The 15,975-nt window shown below is 41.1% G+C and overlaps 1 protein-coding gene across 10 annotated transcripts in view; it reads right to left on the minus strand.

Moving 5' to 3' along the window:
- Positions 1-15,975, minus strand: part of ATM (ATM serine/threonine kinase) — a 131,438-nt gene that overhangs the window by 20,025 nt on the left and 95,438 nt on the right. For all 10 annotated transcript variants that reach the window (XM_053204139.1, XM_053204141.1, XM_027036433.2 and 7 more), the window contains 10 exons: positions 9,158-9,392; positions 8,496-8,663; positions 7,035-7,148; positions 6,100-6,317; positions 5,152-5,359; positions 4,139-4,252; positions 3,636-3,794; positions 3,050-3,188; positions 1,981-2,063; positions 86-226 (listed from right to left, as the gene is read on the minus strand). In XM_053204139.1, the coding sequence (XP_053060114.1) occupies positions 86-226; positions 1,981-2,063; positions 3,050-3,188; positions 3,636-3,794; positions 4,139-4,252; positions 5,152-5,359; positions 6,100-6,317; positions 7,035-7,148; positions 8,496-8,663; positions 9,158-9,392 (1,579 nt within the window). The remainder of the gene's footprint in view (positions 1-85; positions 227-1,980; positions 2,064-3,049; positions 3,189-3,635; positions 3,795-4,138; positions 4,253-5,151; positions 5,360-6,099; positions 6,318-7,034; positions 7,149-8,495; positions 8,664-9,157; positions 9,393-15,975) is intronic.

Genomic DNA, 15,975 nt, shown 5'->3' on the forward strand with positions numbered 1-15,975 from the left:
GAAAAATGAAGACCCAAGCAGGAAGTTGTGCTGTGACTTTTCTCACTAAGCCTGTAAGGACCACACCACTCGAGGGGAGTCTCACCTTGACAAGCTGTCTCCTTTCCTTTCCATCAGAGCCCAAACAATCGATTATTTTAGGTAAATTTAAACCTCCTGCTAAATGAAATTCTGCTTTAAATGACTGTATAGTCACCAGATTTCCATATTCTCCAGTAGGATCCACCTGATAAAAGTATAAATGTGATAAACAGGTCAGGTATATTATGGGCGCTTAAAGACGAATTATAAATGACAATTTTACTCTTTTTTATTTTTTACTCTTTTGTTAAAGTTTGTTTATTTAGTGAGAGTGCATGAGTGCAAGAGGGGCAGAGAGAGAGAGAGAGAGAGAGAGAGAGAGAGAGAATCCCAAGCAGACTCCATGCTCAGCGTGGAGCCCAGACATGGGGCTCGATAACCCACGAACCGTGAGATCATGACCTGAGCCAAAATTAAGAGTTGGATCCTTAACTGACTGAGCCACCCAGTGCCCCTATAGACAACAATTTTAACATGAAACACAGGAATGAATGACAACATGCTGCAGGTTAAGAGCTAGAGTGATAATTTACTTCCTGTTTAAATGAAAGAAACATGGGGTGCCTGGGTGGCTCAGTTTGGGCAACTGACTACTGATTTCAGCTCAGGTCATGATCTCCTGGTTCGTGAGCTCAAGCCCGGCGTGGGGCACTGTGCTGACAGTACGGAGCCTGCTTGGGATTCTCTCTCTCCCTCTCTCTCTGCCCCTCCCCCACTTGTGCTCTGGCAAAATAAACTTAAAATGGTTTTTAATTACAAAAAATAATAAATGAAAGAACCAAAATTCAACATGGAAAAGGTTTATAAACTCCCACAAGTTACCTCCCCTAAGTACCTCTCACTAAAAGAGGGGCACACAGTGTTGGAAAGGATAGACAAAATGCTGCTTTCAGGTCTGACCAGTGACTGTGTCTATGTTCAGTCATCTGAGAAATAGTGAAATTTATCACAACAAGATAGGAAAGTAAATTTTAGAAAAGGGTGGAGAGTGGTTTCCAGGGTTGTAACTGCTAAATCTGGCATTTTCTGGAAATACTCAGCTAACTACCTTTGCTATTGTAGTTGGAAAGGTATTATTAGTCCAGATGACGGAGCTACATTTCAAATCAAGTAACTACGTATACCAAGAATGTACTCGAATGATTTTTCTTTCATTAAAAAAATTTTTTTTGAAGTTTTTATTTAAATTCTAGTGTTAGTTTCAGGTGTACAATACAGTGATTTTGCACTTGCACACGTCGCCTGGTGCTCATCACAGCAAGTGTGGCCTTTATCCCCATGACATATTTCATCCATCCCCCCACCGGCCTCCCCTCTGGTGACCACCAGTCTGTTCTCTAGAGTTAGGAGTCTATCACTAAACTATAACCTTTATTATTACTACATGTATCCCTGCCAACGTGGTATTTCTAGCAATAAAGATCACTACAACATAGCTAGGAGTATCACATATATTACAGTTACTACCATAACCTGTACCGCTTTACTTAATACCGTAACACTTCACGGTCACTACATTCTAACACATCCAGAATTTTTAAAATATAAAGTATTTAGGGATTTTATTGCCAAGTTAAAAATTAGTCTTGGCATAAGCACGGGAACCTTTCCTTATTTTGGCCAATGAAGGTAACCGTCTACAGACCTTCCCTACAGGGAAGATGGGAGGTACAAAACTGAAGGCAAAAGAAAAGAAAGCAGGAGAGTCCTTTAAGTATTTTAAGGGCTGGGTCAACGGAATGTAGAAAGAAACTGTATGTTGAAACAAATGAAAGTGCTAATTTTGGCAAAAAAAAAAGAAAAAAAGAAAAAAAAGTCTGTTTCAAATGGTTTAGCCTAATCAAGAGAAATGTGAATTTAGTTCAATAAAAAAAATCAAAACAGCTAATAGTAAATTACCTTAATTTCCATAGTTGGGACAACAACGTCTTCTAAATTCTTCAGCTTAGTAATTGGCTGGTCGGCTGGGATATTTATGCCTTCTGTATTTAAAATAAAGAGGTTCTGGTGAACACCTGTACCCTGACCAACAGCTCGGAAGGGAAAGCAGGAGAGTTCAGCAGACGCCACAGACCCCAACCTGCGGCTCAGGCCGATTCAGGAATCAAGAGCCAGGACTTGCGACACAATGTAGCTCAGAGCAGAGCATGGCTGACACACGAATTTGCAGGTAACCTGGCGCTAGTGATTAGGTCCCATTCCAGCAGAGGGTCCAGGCTGAGCACCTTAAGATAATTCCACAAGTTTGCACAGCACACGGATTAATGTACTCCTGCCACATCACTATCAAATGTAACCAAAGGATGTGACAATCAATACTCTTTGCTTACACAAATAACAGAAAAGTCTCGTTCTTATTTTAAAGTAGCAAAAATGTAAATATGAAGAGACAGTCCTGAACGGAAAAGGGAATATAATTGTCCAAGAATGCGGAGAGAGACTTCCGAGTGTATGCACATAACCAAATGTTATAGCAGCTTCTGATTACTGGAAGAGACACGGCAAGAACGAGGGATTATATATGCGCCAGATATTCTAACACCTGTGGAGGAAATGGTGAGGCCTTCTCACTCTTAAGTACCAGAGCACAGTGAGTAACTGACATCATTTTAAGAACTTTCGACCCTGAAAATTGTCAGTTATTTTAACGCACTTGTCTCTACACAATGAATTCTCTGCGACAAGTATTTGCACCAGAATATTACCCAGAGAAACCAATGAATTCAGCGCAGTCATCTATCATCAGATAGATATAAGATATTAAATGAGAAGTGACAAGGGGATGTTGAAGTCACCGGGTAAAACTTAAGCTGTGGATCATATGTGAATCGTAATCATAAAGACCTTCATGTCTATAATTAATGTTATGTGTACAAGTTAAAAGAGATTACATATTAAGCTCTATAATTAATATATCCCTACAGAGAAAAACAGCAAGAAAACAACACTCTTTCTTCCCAACACATACTTCTCTGCGTCCTCCACTGAGTGGCATCTAAGTTTGCTAATATGATGTAAGCATCACAAAGTGCCTCTACACTTCTGACCATATGAGGTCTCCTACTTCTGATAGTACATATTATTCTGTTTGCAGCCTCGGTTCGATCCTGTTAGTAAAAAAACAAACAAAAAAACATCACACAAAGGAATACCCGACACTGGCACTTTTCAGAGTTATAAACAAAAAGAACCACCAAAGTTAATGCACTGATCTAAGCACCGGAAGGACTCGCATCCCCCAGAAATGAACAAAACAGTCCCCTTGTGAATGCAATACATCAAAGGTATAATACTATCAACAGTAAATGACTTAGGTGTGCCTTGAAATGTTTTTTCTTTGCTCAATGATGTGAGGGAAAAAAAGTATTGGTATGTCCTATGCTTTGAGAATATTCAGGAATTTTGAACCATTTTTAGGTGGCATGATAACAAAGGATTTACAAACTGAGTATGAACAACACACATTCTTAGAATCCCTGAGAATTAAGAAGAGAATATTCTGGGAAAAAATGAATACTATAATTCAAAAAGGTATGTATGTTTAATCCAAATACCTCATCAAGCTGAGAGCTTTGTTTAGGTGCATTTTTACTTATTCTACTCCTTCTTGCCGCCTCTGGTTTGGTCAAAAATTCATCTTTGTTTGCATTTGCTAAAGCCAGTATAATAAACAAGGTATGATGGGGGTGATCCATAGCAATTGTAGAGATAAGCTGTCAGAAAATAAAGAACTATTAGTTTTATGCTACAACAAAAAAACAAAAATGGAAAATCCATTACATTTTTCATTTTGTTTGACGTTAAGACACATAGGGTACCAGATGCCATAGTGGGTAGAGCGTTGTATATGTGTGGGACAGAGGAATGTGAGCATGATACAGAAATGGAGTAACTTAGGTGGAGAGACGAGACAAAAGGCGATTTTTATTCCCGCCCTTTTACAGCATAATAAATGCAACTGACTGGGATATTTTTTATCTTCATCTCCTAGAGTGGGACATTAGTATACAACACATGAAAGACAACCAATTGTGCTTTGATCTGCAGGCGTACTTACGTTATTGAGGACTTCGTGGAATCCTAGGCCCCCCATCATTTTGGTCCCCATTCTAGCAGCCAGCTGGTACATAAGAGGCAGGAATTTGTATGACGGAATGTTCATTCCTTTGCTCTACCATTTAAAAAAAAAAAAACAAAAAAAAAACAAACCTTAAGAAACAATGCGTTTCAAGAAGCCTCACATCTAAGCAAATAAATTACTCTAAGATAACGCTGCCAGCACAGTCATCTGCTGGTTGTTACTAAAACTGCACTAGCTACATTTTTCCCCTTAAGATTCATCTTCTCTTAGTTTCAGTGGTATTCTGGATTTGATTCACTGGTGAGTCACAGTGCTTGATCCTAAAGTAAACTGTTCAGACCTGGAACACCTGCACTGATTACATTCCATGAGACGGGAGGGCTGCTGTGATGGTGACCCCTGGGAAGTCCGTGTATAATAAAATGGGGTAACCGGGTTCCCTGACGCCAAAAGTTAAGAGGATTGAATGTGCACTTGCAGCAGAGACTGCTTGCTTGTAACTACTATGTGTCTTATCATTCTTCTCATCCAGAAGAACCACTTTATTTTTAAGCTTCAAATGGATTGCCAATGTAGATCCTATAAGCATAACTTTAATATTAGGTATCCTCACTGAAATCTAAAATTTTTAAGTAAAAACTCAGGAAATACTACTGCCTTAATGTTTCTTAAAAATGTGTTTGTCATTTGCCAAAGTAATTCACTGTAAAAATCCCAGAAAAGCTAAAGCCAGAGGAAAAACCTGCCTGAAATCTCCCAATCTGGCATTCTGGTACTTTCCAGCAGTAACTGCAAAGGTACAGTGAAAGACTGACCTAAAGGCTCTCGTCTCCGCATAAACCTGCATCATGAGAGCTGATCAAGTACGTAGCAGTAGAGCACAGAACCACATGGCAGGGATACAAAGAACACACAAAATAACACCGGCAGGCTCTTGTCTAAGCTTTTCAAGCGCAGGCTAGAATCTGGGGTTTACAAAGACGACTTGCCTTCATCATGCCATTGACTTCAGAAACTGCAGAATTTTCAAGCCAGAGAGAACAAAGACGGAATATCCACATATCGTGTGCTTCTCCACTCAATAAGCAACTGATGTAATTTTCAACTGCTTTACATAAGAACCGCTTACGATCCTCTTTCAGGGCACGGAGCGCACACTCATCCAGCTCCAGCTCTCGCTGCACCTTTATCGTGTATCTTGTGTTGGATAATTAAAGGAAGATGCAAAACCCATCAAGATGTATAGAACTACATCATACATGATATACAACATAAATGAAAAGTCAACTGTCCATCCTAGGAGAAAAAGCAAAATTCTAAAAATTATAAGGGAACAAACTTAGTATCTCAAAGTAAGTCTGGGCAATTCAAAAGTCATTGTAGGGGCGCCTGGGTAGCTCAGTTGGTTAAACGTCCAACTCTTGACTTTGGCTCAGGTCACGATCTCACAGTTTGTGAGATCAGCCCCGTGTCGTGATCTGCGTGGAGCCTGCTTAGGATTCTCTCTTTCTCTCTCTCTCTCTCTCTGCCCCTCCCCACTTGTGAGCACACACGCTCTCTCTCAAAAATAAAAGTAAACATCAAAGCCATCCTAGGCAACCAGGGGCCAAGTGGACTCTACTCAAGATACCTACTTAACTTTATTCTCTACTTTCACTATCCTATTCAGACAAAAGGGACGCCTGAAGAAAGGGTTTAAAAAACACACACACATCAGAATAGATAACTCTTCCGTATTTAATTTCACCACCTATCTCCTTTTAACTATGATACCAACAAACCCAAAAAGCAAAACAAAAAGCTAACATCCATACAGTCTACAATGAGCTTAGAACCACAGTGCGCAATCACGCCCTGGTTCTGTACATCTTGTCTATACATACAGTCACTGCATTTCTGTGCATCTTGTCACTTATCACTGGTGGACATGTAGTTACCTGGTGGTCTGAATTTTATGCTCCCTAAGAAGGCCCACTTCCTCTTTGGCCCTTTTCAGGAGAGCCTGCTTGTTTTCAAATTCTGATGATTTCATGTAGTTTTCAATTCTCTGGTACTGCGTATCCGAGAACCGTGCTAATGAGAGAAATGCCTTCATTTTTCCATTTCTAAGCTCATCACTGCTTTCTCCGTCATAATTTCCAGCAACTTCCACTGCCTTCAAGAAAACACAATAATTTATGTTATTTACACAGATCCTAAATGTATCTAAAGAACCACTTAAAAAGACAGTCACAGTAAAGTTCAATTTATACATATTTTTATGGATAAGCTAAATTATATGAAGCACAGTATTTTGAATTTTCAAACAACTTTGACAGTGTAGAAATAACCAAAACAGCTAATATTTTAACAAACTGTAGAAAACAAAGGGCTTCATAAAATTTAAAGACGGTCATATTATACTTTTCATGCAATACTTATTTACAGTGAGATAGCTACTTCCAAAATTAATTAAACTACAGGAATAAGGGGAGAAACAAGAGGGAGAGAGGGGCCGGAGCACAAAGTCCTGATCCTGTTTGTAAGGCGGTTGGGTTACAAGTGCACAGTCAAGACTAACTTGCATGTTCCTTAATCACCTCTTCTTGTAGATAAGTAAATGGAGAAATGACCAGAAACAACTTCAGAGAGTAGGTGGTGGGGGTGGGGGGGGCAGTGAGGGAAGACACATCTGGGCTTCCTTTCAAAACAGGGTCCTTCTTTTTTACCACTGTTTCATCCTGCCCTAAAAATTACATGGAGCTGCTATAGTAATAAATACCCCAAAACTGAAATCTTCCTTTTATTTGCTTTTGAAATGCACATGGCCTTGATGAAAGATCAAGCGTACTCATACTGAACAGCTCTCCTAAGGGTTGTGAGAAAACCTTACCTTTTCCAGGTAGGTCTGCATGATGACCGCAGGGTTTTCTAAGCAAGTTTCCGCCAACCAGGTGCCGCAAACCCTCAGACATTCTGTGTACAGAAGTCTTAGGCTGGGATCATTCTGTATATGAAAAGCAAAATCTTAAAATGTAATTCACTATCATGACTATGCGAAAGTATCCTCCATGTAGGGGAAAAAAGCAGGTTAAAAATATTTTTCCTCGTATATGCCAGGCACTTTAGCAAGGCTTGATTTCTGTATGTTACCTCACCTCATCCCCACAAAACCCTGTGAGGCGAGGACTCTATTACCCTTCATCTGCAGAGTGCAGTGGCAGTACGGACGTACATACAGAGGTGGCAGGTACCTGGAGCCAGGCTGATCCCGGGCCCCACTTGTTAAGCAACGTGTAAACATCATACTGTATCAGCTTCCGGAGCTCTGGTATAATGGTAAAACTCTCCGATGAGGATGTCCTAAAGTGCCCAATACCGGAAAGGCAGATGCGTGTCAGAAGGAGAGCACCGTGGCCACACCTGCAAACACCGCACGACTCCCGCAAACACCTCTACTGTGCCCATAATACGCTGGAGAGACAGCTACAGAGGCACACAGATTTCCAGTAACCAGTGGGTAATGTTAAATAAAATATGAGACATTCTTTTTCCTAAGTATGAAGACTGACAACTTAATTGTTCCAACTTGCTTCCTTTTTAAACTTTGGTTCTCTCACACATTTCCTCTTCCATTTCTTTATTTTGAATTTATAGTAGCTATTTCTTCCCCCTCCACCTCCTATACTATTTCATGTTTGTTTCCATCATACTCTTCTCGAATTCCATATAAAGTTTAAAAAAAAATGCTTAACACTGGGTTAAATCAAATAAATCTACCACAAGATGGACTAACAGAATTATTGTAAAGAGAAACTAAAATCAGTATTTCTAAACTTCTTTACAAATAGTAATTTTCCAGGCTCCTTTTTATAATTTCTTGTTCATAGATAAGCAAATTTCAAGGCTTTAATAAAACTGTGGACTTATTAAAAATATTTTAGGGGGCACCTCAGTGGCTCAGTCGGTTGAGCGTCTGACTTGATTTCGGCTCAGGTCATAATCCCAAAGTCGTGGGATCAAACCTCCTGTTGGGCTCCACACTGAGCATGGAGTCTGCTTAAGATTCCCTCTCTCAGGGCGTCTGGGTGGCTCAGTCAGTTAAGCGTCCGACTTTGGCTCAGGTAATGATCTCACGGTTTGTAAGTTTGTGCCCCGCATTGGGCTCTGTGCTGACAACCCAGAGCCTGCTTTGGATTCTGTGTCTCCCTCTCTCCCTGCCCCCCCTCCGCTGATGCTCTATCTCAAAAATAAACAAACATTAAAAAAATTAAAAATATATCTATTTTAAAGCTCAGTGGTTGCTTTACAACAGTAAAATACTAATTCAGCCAATTAAAAAAAAACAGTAAACCTCTGCACCACTGGAGTCCAGCTTCTTGATCATCTGCTTGAGGACACTCAGGGCGAGACTCTGCTCGTTTCTTGCCCAAAATACTTGGGCCTCCTCCAGCTGCCACTCGGAGACTCCACGACCAGGTGGGTTGTACTGTTTAATGTGAAATATTGCCCGTTCGGGGAGCTGAAATGAAAACGACATATGGGAATAAATACCATTACTGTTACTACTGCTAGTATGAATCATGGAAGCAGTAACTCCCATCACTGACGACGGTTTGTCAGGACGGTCTCAAGTACATCTGTGCCTGCCTCCCTCAGCCCCGCATCCATCTGGTTCTCTCACAAATACATACATATAGATGTATACATAAGCACATGTACGAACACACGTGTGTGTATGCGTGCAGTATATAAGACCACTGAATTGTTATCAATATAGTCAGTTAGGTATCTTCTCATTTCAGAACCATGAGATTGAGGCTTAGAGAAGTACCCTGTCCAAGGCTTGAACTCAGGTCTGATGCCAAAACGGGAAATCTTGAACAATTATCCTAAGCAATATTTTTATAGCAATCTGTTTCTCGGTGACACTTCTGTTTTACTCGTGCTTTCCATTTTCTGGGTCATAAAAGAAAAAGTCATAGGGTGAGACGACATCATTTTAAATCTTATTACCTGAGTGTTCTTAAAAGTTCGGGCTAGTATGGAGAGTTCTACAAGGTGCGTGGTGAGAATATCCTTAAAACATTCTCTCTGGGAGTTTTCCATTTCCTTTTCCATCAAGATCTCCAAAATGACTGTGCGGAGAGCCATGATGGGCTCCTGAAAACTAAAGTCACTGTCTTTGAGAAGCTGGGAGTGTTTCCGCCACTTAGCGTAGACTTCAGAGGGCTGCCTACCAGGGACCGATCTGAAAGCAACATCACAGAAGCCACGTAAGAAAGAGAAATGAAGGACAAAAATGCTACCACACAGCTTCTGCATTTAAGATAAAACACAAAGGAGTTTTGACAGTAATGACATGAGAGCTTAAAAAGGATACAAAGTAAGCACCAAAGTTTAGAAAACTACAAAACCATCAGACTTGTGAGGGTCAGCACAGGGGCTACAGACGATGAATGTTTTTAAAGATTTTCTTAAAAATACTCTTAAAGCTCACAAAAAGCAGCATTTCTAAGTATATATTCTTCTGAAACGAGAACACCTTCATGAGGCTTGGTATCAGAACGCCGACACCTCTAGTCCCGCTTCAACGTTCCCTGTGGCAAAAGGCGGCATGTCAGCAAGGAAAGGGAACAAGTGTATTAATTTCTGCTGTGCCCAAGTGGGTGCAGGGGAGGACTCTATGCATAATTATAGCTGCTAAAGAAATCACAATTCAGGGGGAGAAATGCTGGTAGCCGGCAAAGGTCTCACTCCCCAACATTATTTATTAAAGGAAGAGAAAATGCATATTCTGCAATTAGTTTGCATGAAAAGGATGCTCCCCACACGATCACACTAAGCAATACCGTCCAATCCTTGAGGGCCACTGTACTGACAGGAATCAAGATGAAGAAGGGACAGTAAGAAGATGACAAGGTGATGACTAGGAAATGAAAGCTCCTTCAGGAAGCTTCCATATGGCAGGGGCCAACATGGCAGAGAAGTAGGGGGATCCAAAGTTCCCTCCTTTATGAAACAAAGCAGTGTTGAAACTAAAGGACTTTGAATTCTGAGAGTCCGGGAGGGAAAGAGGCAGTCACTTCCAGAGACCCACAGGGATAACCTGACTGCCGTAAATGCGTGATTCTGAACTGGGAGCGATGAAACGAACGGAGGAGAGGGATCCCCTTCTGCAGAGACACAAAGGGAAGAGAAAGTGCAGCTGGGGAAGCATAGGACTGTATCTGGACAAGAGAAAAACCTCAAACCAGGACGGAGAAAAAGCCCATCTCTAACTGCAGAGCTTGCCGGGGACTGGGCCAGCTGTCCAGATCAGGCGACTGGGGAGGAGGGGAGCCAGCCCCAGGCTCGGGGACTAGGTCGCGGGTGCAGCCCGCAGTAGGAGAAAGCGATCCCCTCCCTGGAGTGCTGCAGCAAAGGGCAAAGCCTGCTGCGCCTGCCTGCCAGTCGGGGACCACATATCTGGCGGCGGGCAGCGGCGCTTCGCCAGGACCAGGGCGCACGGAGCGGGAGTTTGAGTCCCAGCCAAGCCCCAGGCATGGGAGTCGGTGGAGCAGGACAAACCGCCTCGTCTGCGTCCTCATTTGTGTCCGTGGCACAGTGAGGACGGCTCGAACACAGTGGTTTGGAACACCAGGTCTGTGAAGAAGAGACTGGGGGTTGCCATCACCACCAAGGGGGGACTTCAGCTAACAGACGGCAGAGCCCACAGTGGAGGCGGGACCCGCCTACACCAAACCACGCCCCTCCGCGCCAGGTGCTGTGTATCTACGGGAACAGGATTGGCGCTGAGGAACCCGACGCCCCCTCCTCCAGACCTGAGCCGCTGCACTGCCTGGATTAATTCTCGGATAATTCTAATTATAGACATATATTCTTCCTTCCTTTTCGTCCTTTTCTCTCTTCCCTCCTCTAGTCTGGTTACTCTGGTTGTTGCTTTGTTTAAGCAGACATATTTAATCCATTTCCTTGATACATGTTCCACACCTCCTTCTTAATTCTCCATTCTCTCTCTCTGGATTAAGCTGTATAGTTTCTCTGTCTGGATAACTTTATTTTCTTTTCTTTTTCCCCACTTCCTTCTTTATTTTCCCTTCTCTCTCTCTGGATTAAGCCAGAGAGTTTCTCTGCCTGGTCAATTTTTATTTTTCTTTCTCCCCGGCCCCTGTCATTTCTCTCTCCGTATGGGGTAAGGCCTCTTCCAACAGCACTGCCTCCACCCTATGGTTTACTTGCAGCTGGTGTTTCTGTTTCTGGCTTTTCGTTTGTTCGCGTGTTTTTGTTTTCTGAGTTTTGTTTGTTTTCCTTTCCAGGGCTACTTGAATGAACAAATGAAAGCACACTTAGTGGAGGGTTCAAAACACCACTACCGTAGGGAGATTTAGAATTTAGAATAATAGTCATAATACTAATCGCTGGCGGGCGCCTGACTGGCTCAGTTGGTTGAGTGTCCGACTTCAGCTCAGGTCGTAATCTCACAGTTCGTGAGCTCGAGCCCCGCATCGGGCTCTGTGCTGACAGCTCAGGGCCTGGAGCCTGCTTCGGACTCTGTGTCTCCCTCTCTCTCTGCTCCTCCCCTGCTCACACGCTGTCTCTCTCTCTCTCAAAAATAAATAAAGATTAAAAAAATTAAAACAAAAAAAAGATTAATCGCTGGACTTGAAAAAAGCATAGAAGACAGCAGAGAATCTACTGCTGTAGAGATCAAGGAACTAAAAAATAGTAATGATGAATTCAAAAATGCTGTAAATGAGGTGCAAAATAAACTAGAGGCAGTCACAGAAAGAACTGAAGAGGCAGAGGGGAGAATTAGAGAACTAAGTGACTCAACGAAACAGAACAACATCCGTATCATAAGAATTCCAGAAGAAGAAGATAGAGAAAAGGGCCGAAGGTGTGCTTGAAAAAAAATCACAGCTGATAACTTCCCCAATCTGGGGAAGGAAACGGACACTGAAATCCAGGAGGCACAGAGAACTCCCTTCAGACGTAACTTGAATCGATCTTCTGCACGACATATCACAGCAAAACTGGCAAAATACAAAGACAGAGAATTCTGAAAGCAGCTAGAGATAAATGGACCTTAACCTACAAGGGTAGACATACAAGGGTAGTAGCTGACCTATCTACTGAAACTTGGCAGGCCAAAAAGGAATGGCAGGAAATTTTCAATGTGATGAATATGAAAAACATGCAGCCAAGAATCCTTTATCCAGCAAGCCTGTCATTCAGAATAGGAGAGATCAAGGTTTTCCCAAACAAAACTGAAGGAATTCATCACCACTGAACCAGACGTACAAGAGATCCTAAGGGGGACGCTGTGAGTGTTACGGAGACCACAAATGATCAGAGACATCACTAGAAGCATGAAACCTACAGACAAGACAATGGTTCTAAACCCTTATCTTTCAATAAGAACACTGAACATAAATGGACTAAATGCTCCAATCAAAAGACACAGGGTATCAGAATGGATACAAAAACAAGACCCATCTATTCGCTGTCTACAAGAGACCCATTTCAGACCTGAGGACACCTTCAGATTGAAAGTGAGGGGATGGAGAACCATCTCTCATGCTACTAGAAGTGAAAGAAAGTTGGAGTAGCCATACTTATATCAGACAAACTAGATTTTAAACTCAAGACAGTAACAAGAGATGAAGAGGGGCATTATATAATAATTACGAGGTCTATCCATCAGGAAGAGCTAACAATTATAAATGTCTATGTGCCGAATACGGGAGCCCCCAAATACATAAAACAATTATTTACAAACATAAGCGATCTTATTGGTAAGAACTGCAGGGGATTTTAATACTCCACTTACAACAATGGAAAGATCATCTAGACAGAAAATCAATAAAGAAACAATGGCCCTGAATGATACACTGGACCAGATGGACTTGACAGATATATTTAGAACTTTTCATCCAAAAACAGCAGAATATATGTTCTTCTCGAATGCACATGTAACATTCTCCAAGATAGATCACATACTGAGCCACAAAAAAACCCTCAATAAATACAAAAGAATTGAGATCATACCATACACACTTTCAGATCACAATGCTATGAAACTTGAAATCAACCACAGGAAAAAGTTTGGAAAACTTCCAAATGCATGGAGGTTAAAGAACATCCTACTAAAAAACAAATGGGTCAACCAGGCAATTAAAGAAGAAATTAAAAAATGTATGGAAACAAATGAAAATGAAAACACAACAATCCAAACCCTTTGGGATGCAGCAAAGGCAGTTCTAAGAGGGAAATACATTGCAATCCAGGCCTATCTCCAGAAACAAGAAAAATCCCAAATACGAAATCTAACAGCACACCTAAAGGAACTAGAAGCAGAACAGCAAAGAAACCCCATACCCAGCAGAAAAAAAGGAATAATAAAGATCAGAGCAGAAATAAATAATGTAGAATGCAAAAAAACAGATCAATGAAACTAAGAGTTGGTTTTTTGAAAAAATAAACAAAACTGATAAACCTCTAGCCAGGTTTCTCAAAAAGAAAAGAGAGAGGACCCAAAGAGATAAAATAACAAATGAAAATGGATATATCACAACTAATCCCTCAGAAATACAAGCAATTATCAGGGAATACTATGAAAAATTATATGCCAACAAACTGGACAACCTGGAAGAAATGGACAAATTCCTAGATACCCACACACTACCAAAACTCAAATGGGAAGAAATAGAAAATCTGGGGCGCCTGGGTGGCTCGGTCAGTTAAGCGTCTGACTTCGGCTCAGGTCATGATCTCACGGCCCGTGAGTTCGAGCCCCGCGTCGGGCTCTGTGCTGACGGCTCAGAGCCTGGAGCCTGTTTCAGATTCTGTGTCTCCCTCTCTCTCTGCCCCTCCCCTGTTCATGCTCTGTCTCTCTCTGTCTCAAAAATAAATAAAAACCTGAAAAAAAGAAAAAAATTAAAAAAAAAAAATCTGAACAGACCCATAACTAGTGAAGAAATTGAAAGTTATCAAAAATCTCCCAACAAATAAGACTCCTGGACCAGATGGCTAGTCCCGGGGAATTCTACCAGACATTTAAAGCAGAGTTAATACTTATCCTTCTCAAGCTGTTCCAAAAAACAGAAATGGAAAGAAAACTTCCAGATTCATTCTATGAAGCCAGCATTATCTTGATTCCTAAACCAGACAGAGACCTCATAAAAAAGGAGAACTATAGGCCAATATCCCTGATGAACATGGATGCAAAAATTCTCAAGATACTAGCAAATCAAATTCAATAGCATATACAAAGAATTATTCACCATGATGATCAAGTGGGATTCATTCCTGGGCTGCAGGGCTGGTTCAATACTCACAAATCAATCAGTGTGATTCATCACATTAATAAAACAAAGGATAAGAACCATATGATCCTGTCAATAGATGGAGAAAAAGCATTTGACAAAATACAACATCCTTTCTTAATAAAAACCCTCAAGAAAGTTGGGATAGAAGGAACATACTTAAACATCATAAAAGCCATATATGAAATGCCCACAGCTAATATCATCCTCAACGGGGAAAAACAGAGAGCTTTCCCCCTGAGATCAGGAACACGACAAGGATGTCCACTCTCACCACTGTTGTTTAACATAGCACTGGAAGTCCTAGTATCAGCAGACAACAAAATGAAATAAAAGGCATCAAAATTGCCAAAGAAGTAAAACTTTTTTTTGCAGATGACATGATACTCTACAGGGAAAACCCGAAAGAGTCCACCAAAAGACTCCTAGGACTAATACATGAATTCAGCAAAGTTACAGGGTACAAAATCAATGTACAGAAATTGGTTGCATTTTTATACACCAATAAGGAAGGAACAGAAAGAGAAATAAAGAAATGGATCCCATTTACAATTTCACCAAGAACCATAAAATACCTAGGAATAAATCTAACCAAAGATGTAAAAGACCTGTATGCTGAAAACTATAGAAAGCTGATGAAGGAAACTGAAGAAGACACAAAGAAATGGAAAAATATTCCATGCTCCTGGATTGGAAGAATAAATCTTGTTAAAATGTCAATACCACCCAAAGCAATCTACACATTCAATGTAATCCGAATCAAAATTGCACCAGCATTCTTCTCAAAGCTAGAACAAACAATCCTAACATTTGTATGGAGCCACAAAAGACCCCAAATAGCCAAAGTAATACTGAAAAAGAAAACCAAAGCAGGAGGCATCACAATCCCAGACTTCAGTCTCTACTACAAAGCTGCCATCATCAAGACAATATGCTATTGGCACAAAAACAGACACATAGACCAGTGGAATAGAATAGAGAACCCAGAACTGGACCCATAAATGTATGCCCAACAAATCTTTGGCAAAGCAGGAAAGAGTATCCAATGGAAAAAAGACAGTCTCTTCAGCAAATGGTGCTGGGAGAACTGGACAGCAACATGCAGAAGAATGAACCTAGACCCCTTTCTTATACCATACACGAAAATAAAATGGATGAAGGACCTGAATGGGAGACAGGAAACCATCAAAACCCTAGAGGAGAAAGCAGGCAACACCTCTTTGACCTAAGCAGGAGCAATTTCTTACTTACTTGACACCTCCAAAGGCAAGGAGATTAAAAGCAAAAATGAACTATCGGGACCTCACCAAGATAAAAAGCTTCTGCACTAGAAAGGAAACAATCAACAAAACTAAAAGGCAACCAACAGAATGGGAAAAGATATCTGCAAATGACATATTGGATAAATGGCTGGTATCCACAATCTATAAAGAAATCACCAAACTCCACACCCGAAAAACAAATAATCCAGTGAAGAAATGGGCAGAAGACCAGAATAGACACTTT

This window comes from Acinonyx jubatus, chromosome D1, assembly GCF_027475565.1.
Source record: "Acinonyx jubatus isolate Ajub_Pintada_27869175 chromosome D1, VMU_Ajub_asm_v1.0, whole genome shotgun sequence".
NCBI classification, from domain to species: Eukaryota; Metazoa; Chordata; class Mammalia; order Carnivora; family Felidae; genus Acinonyx; species Acinonyx jubatus.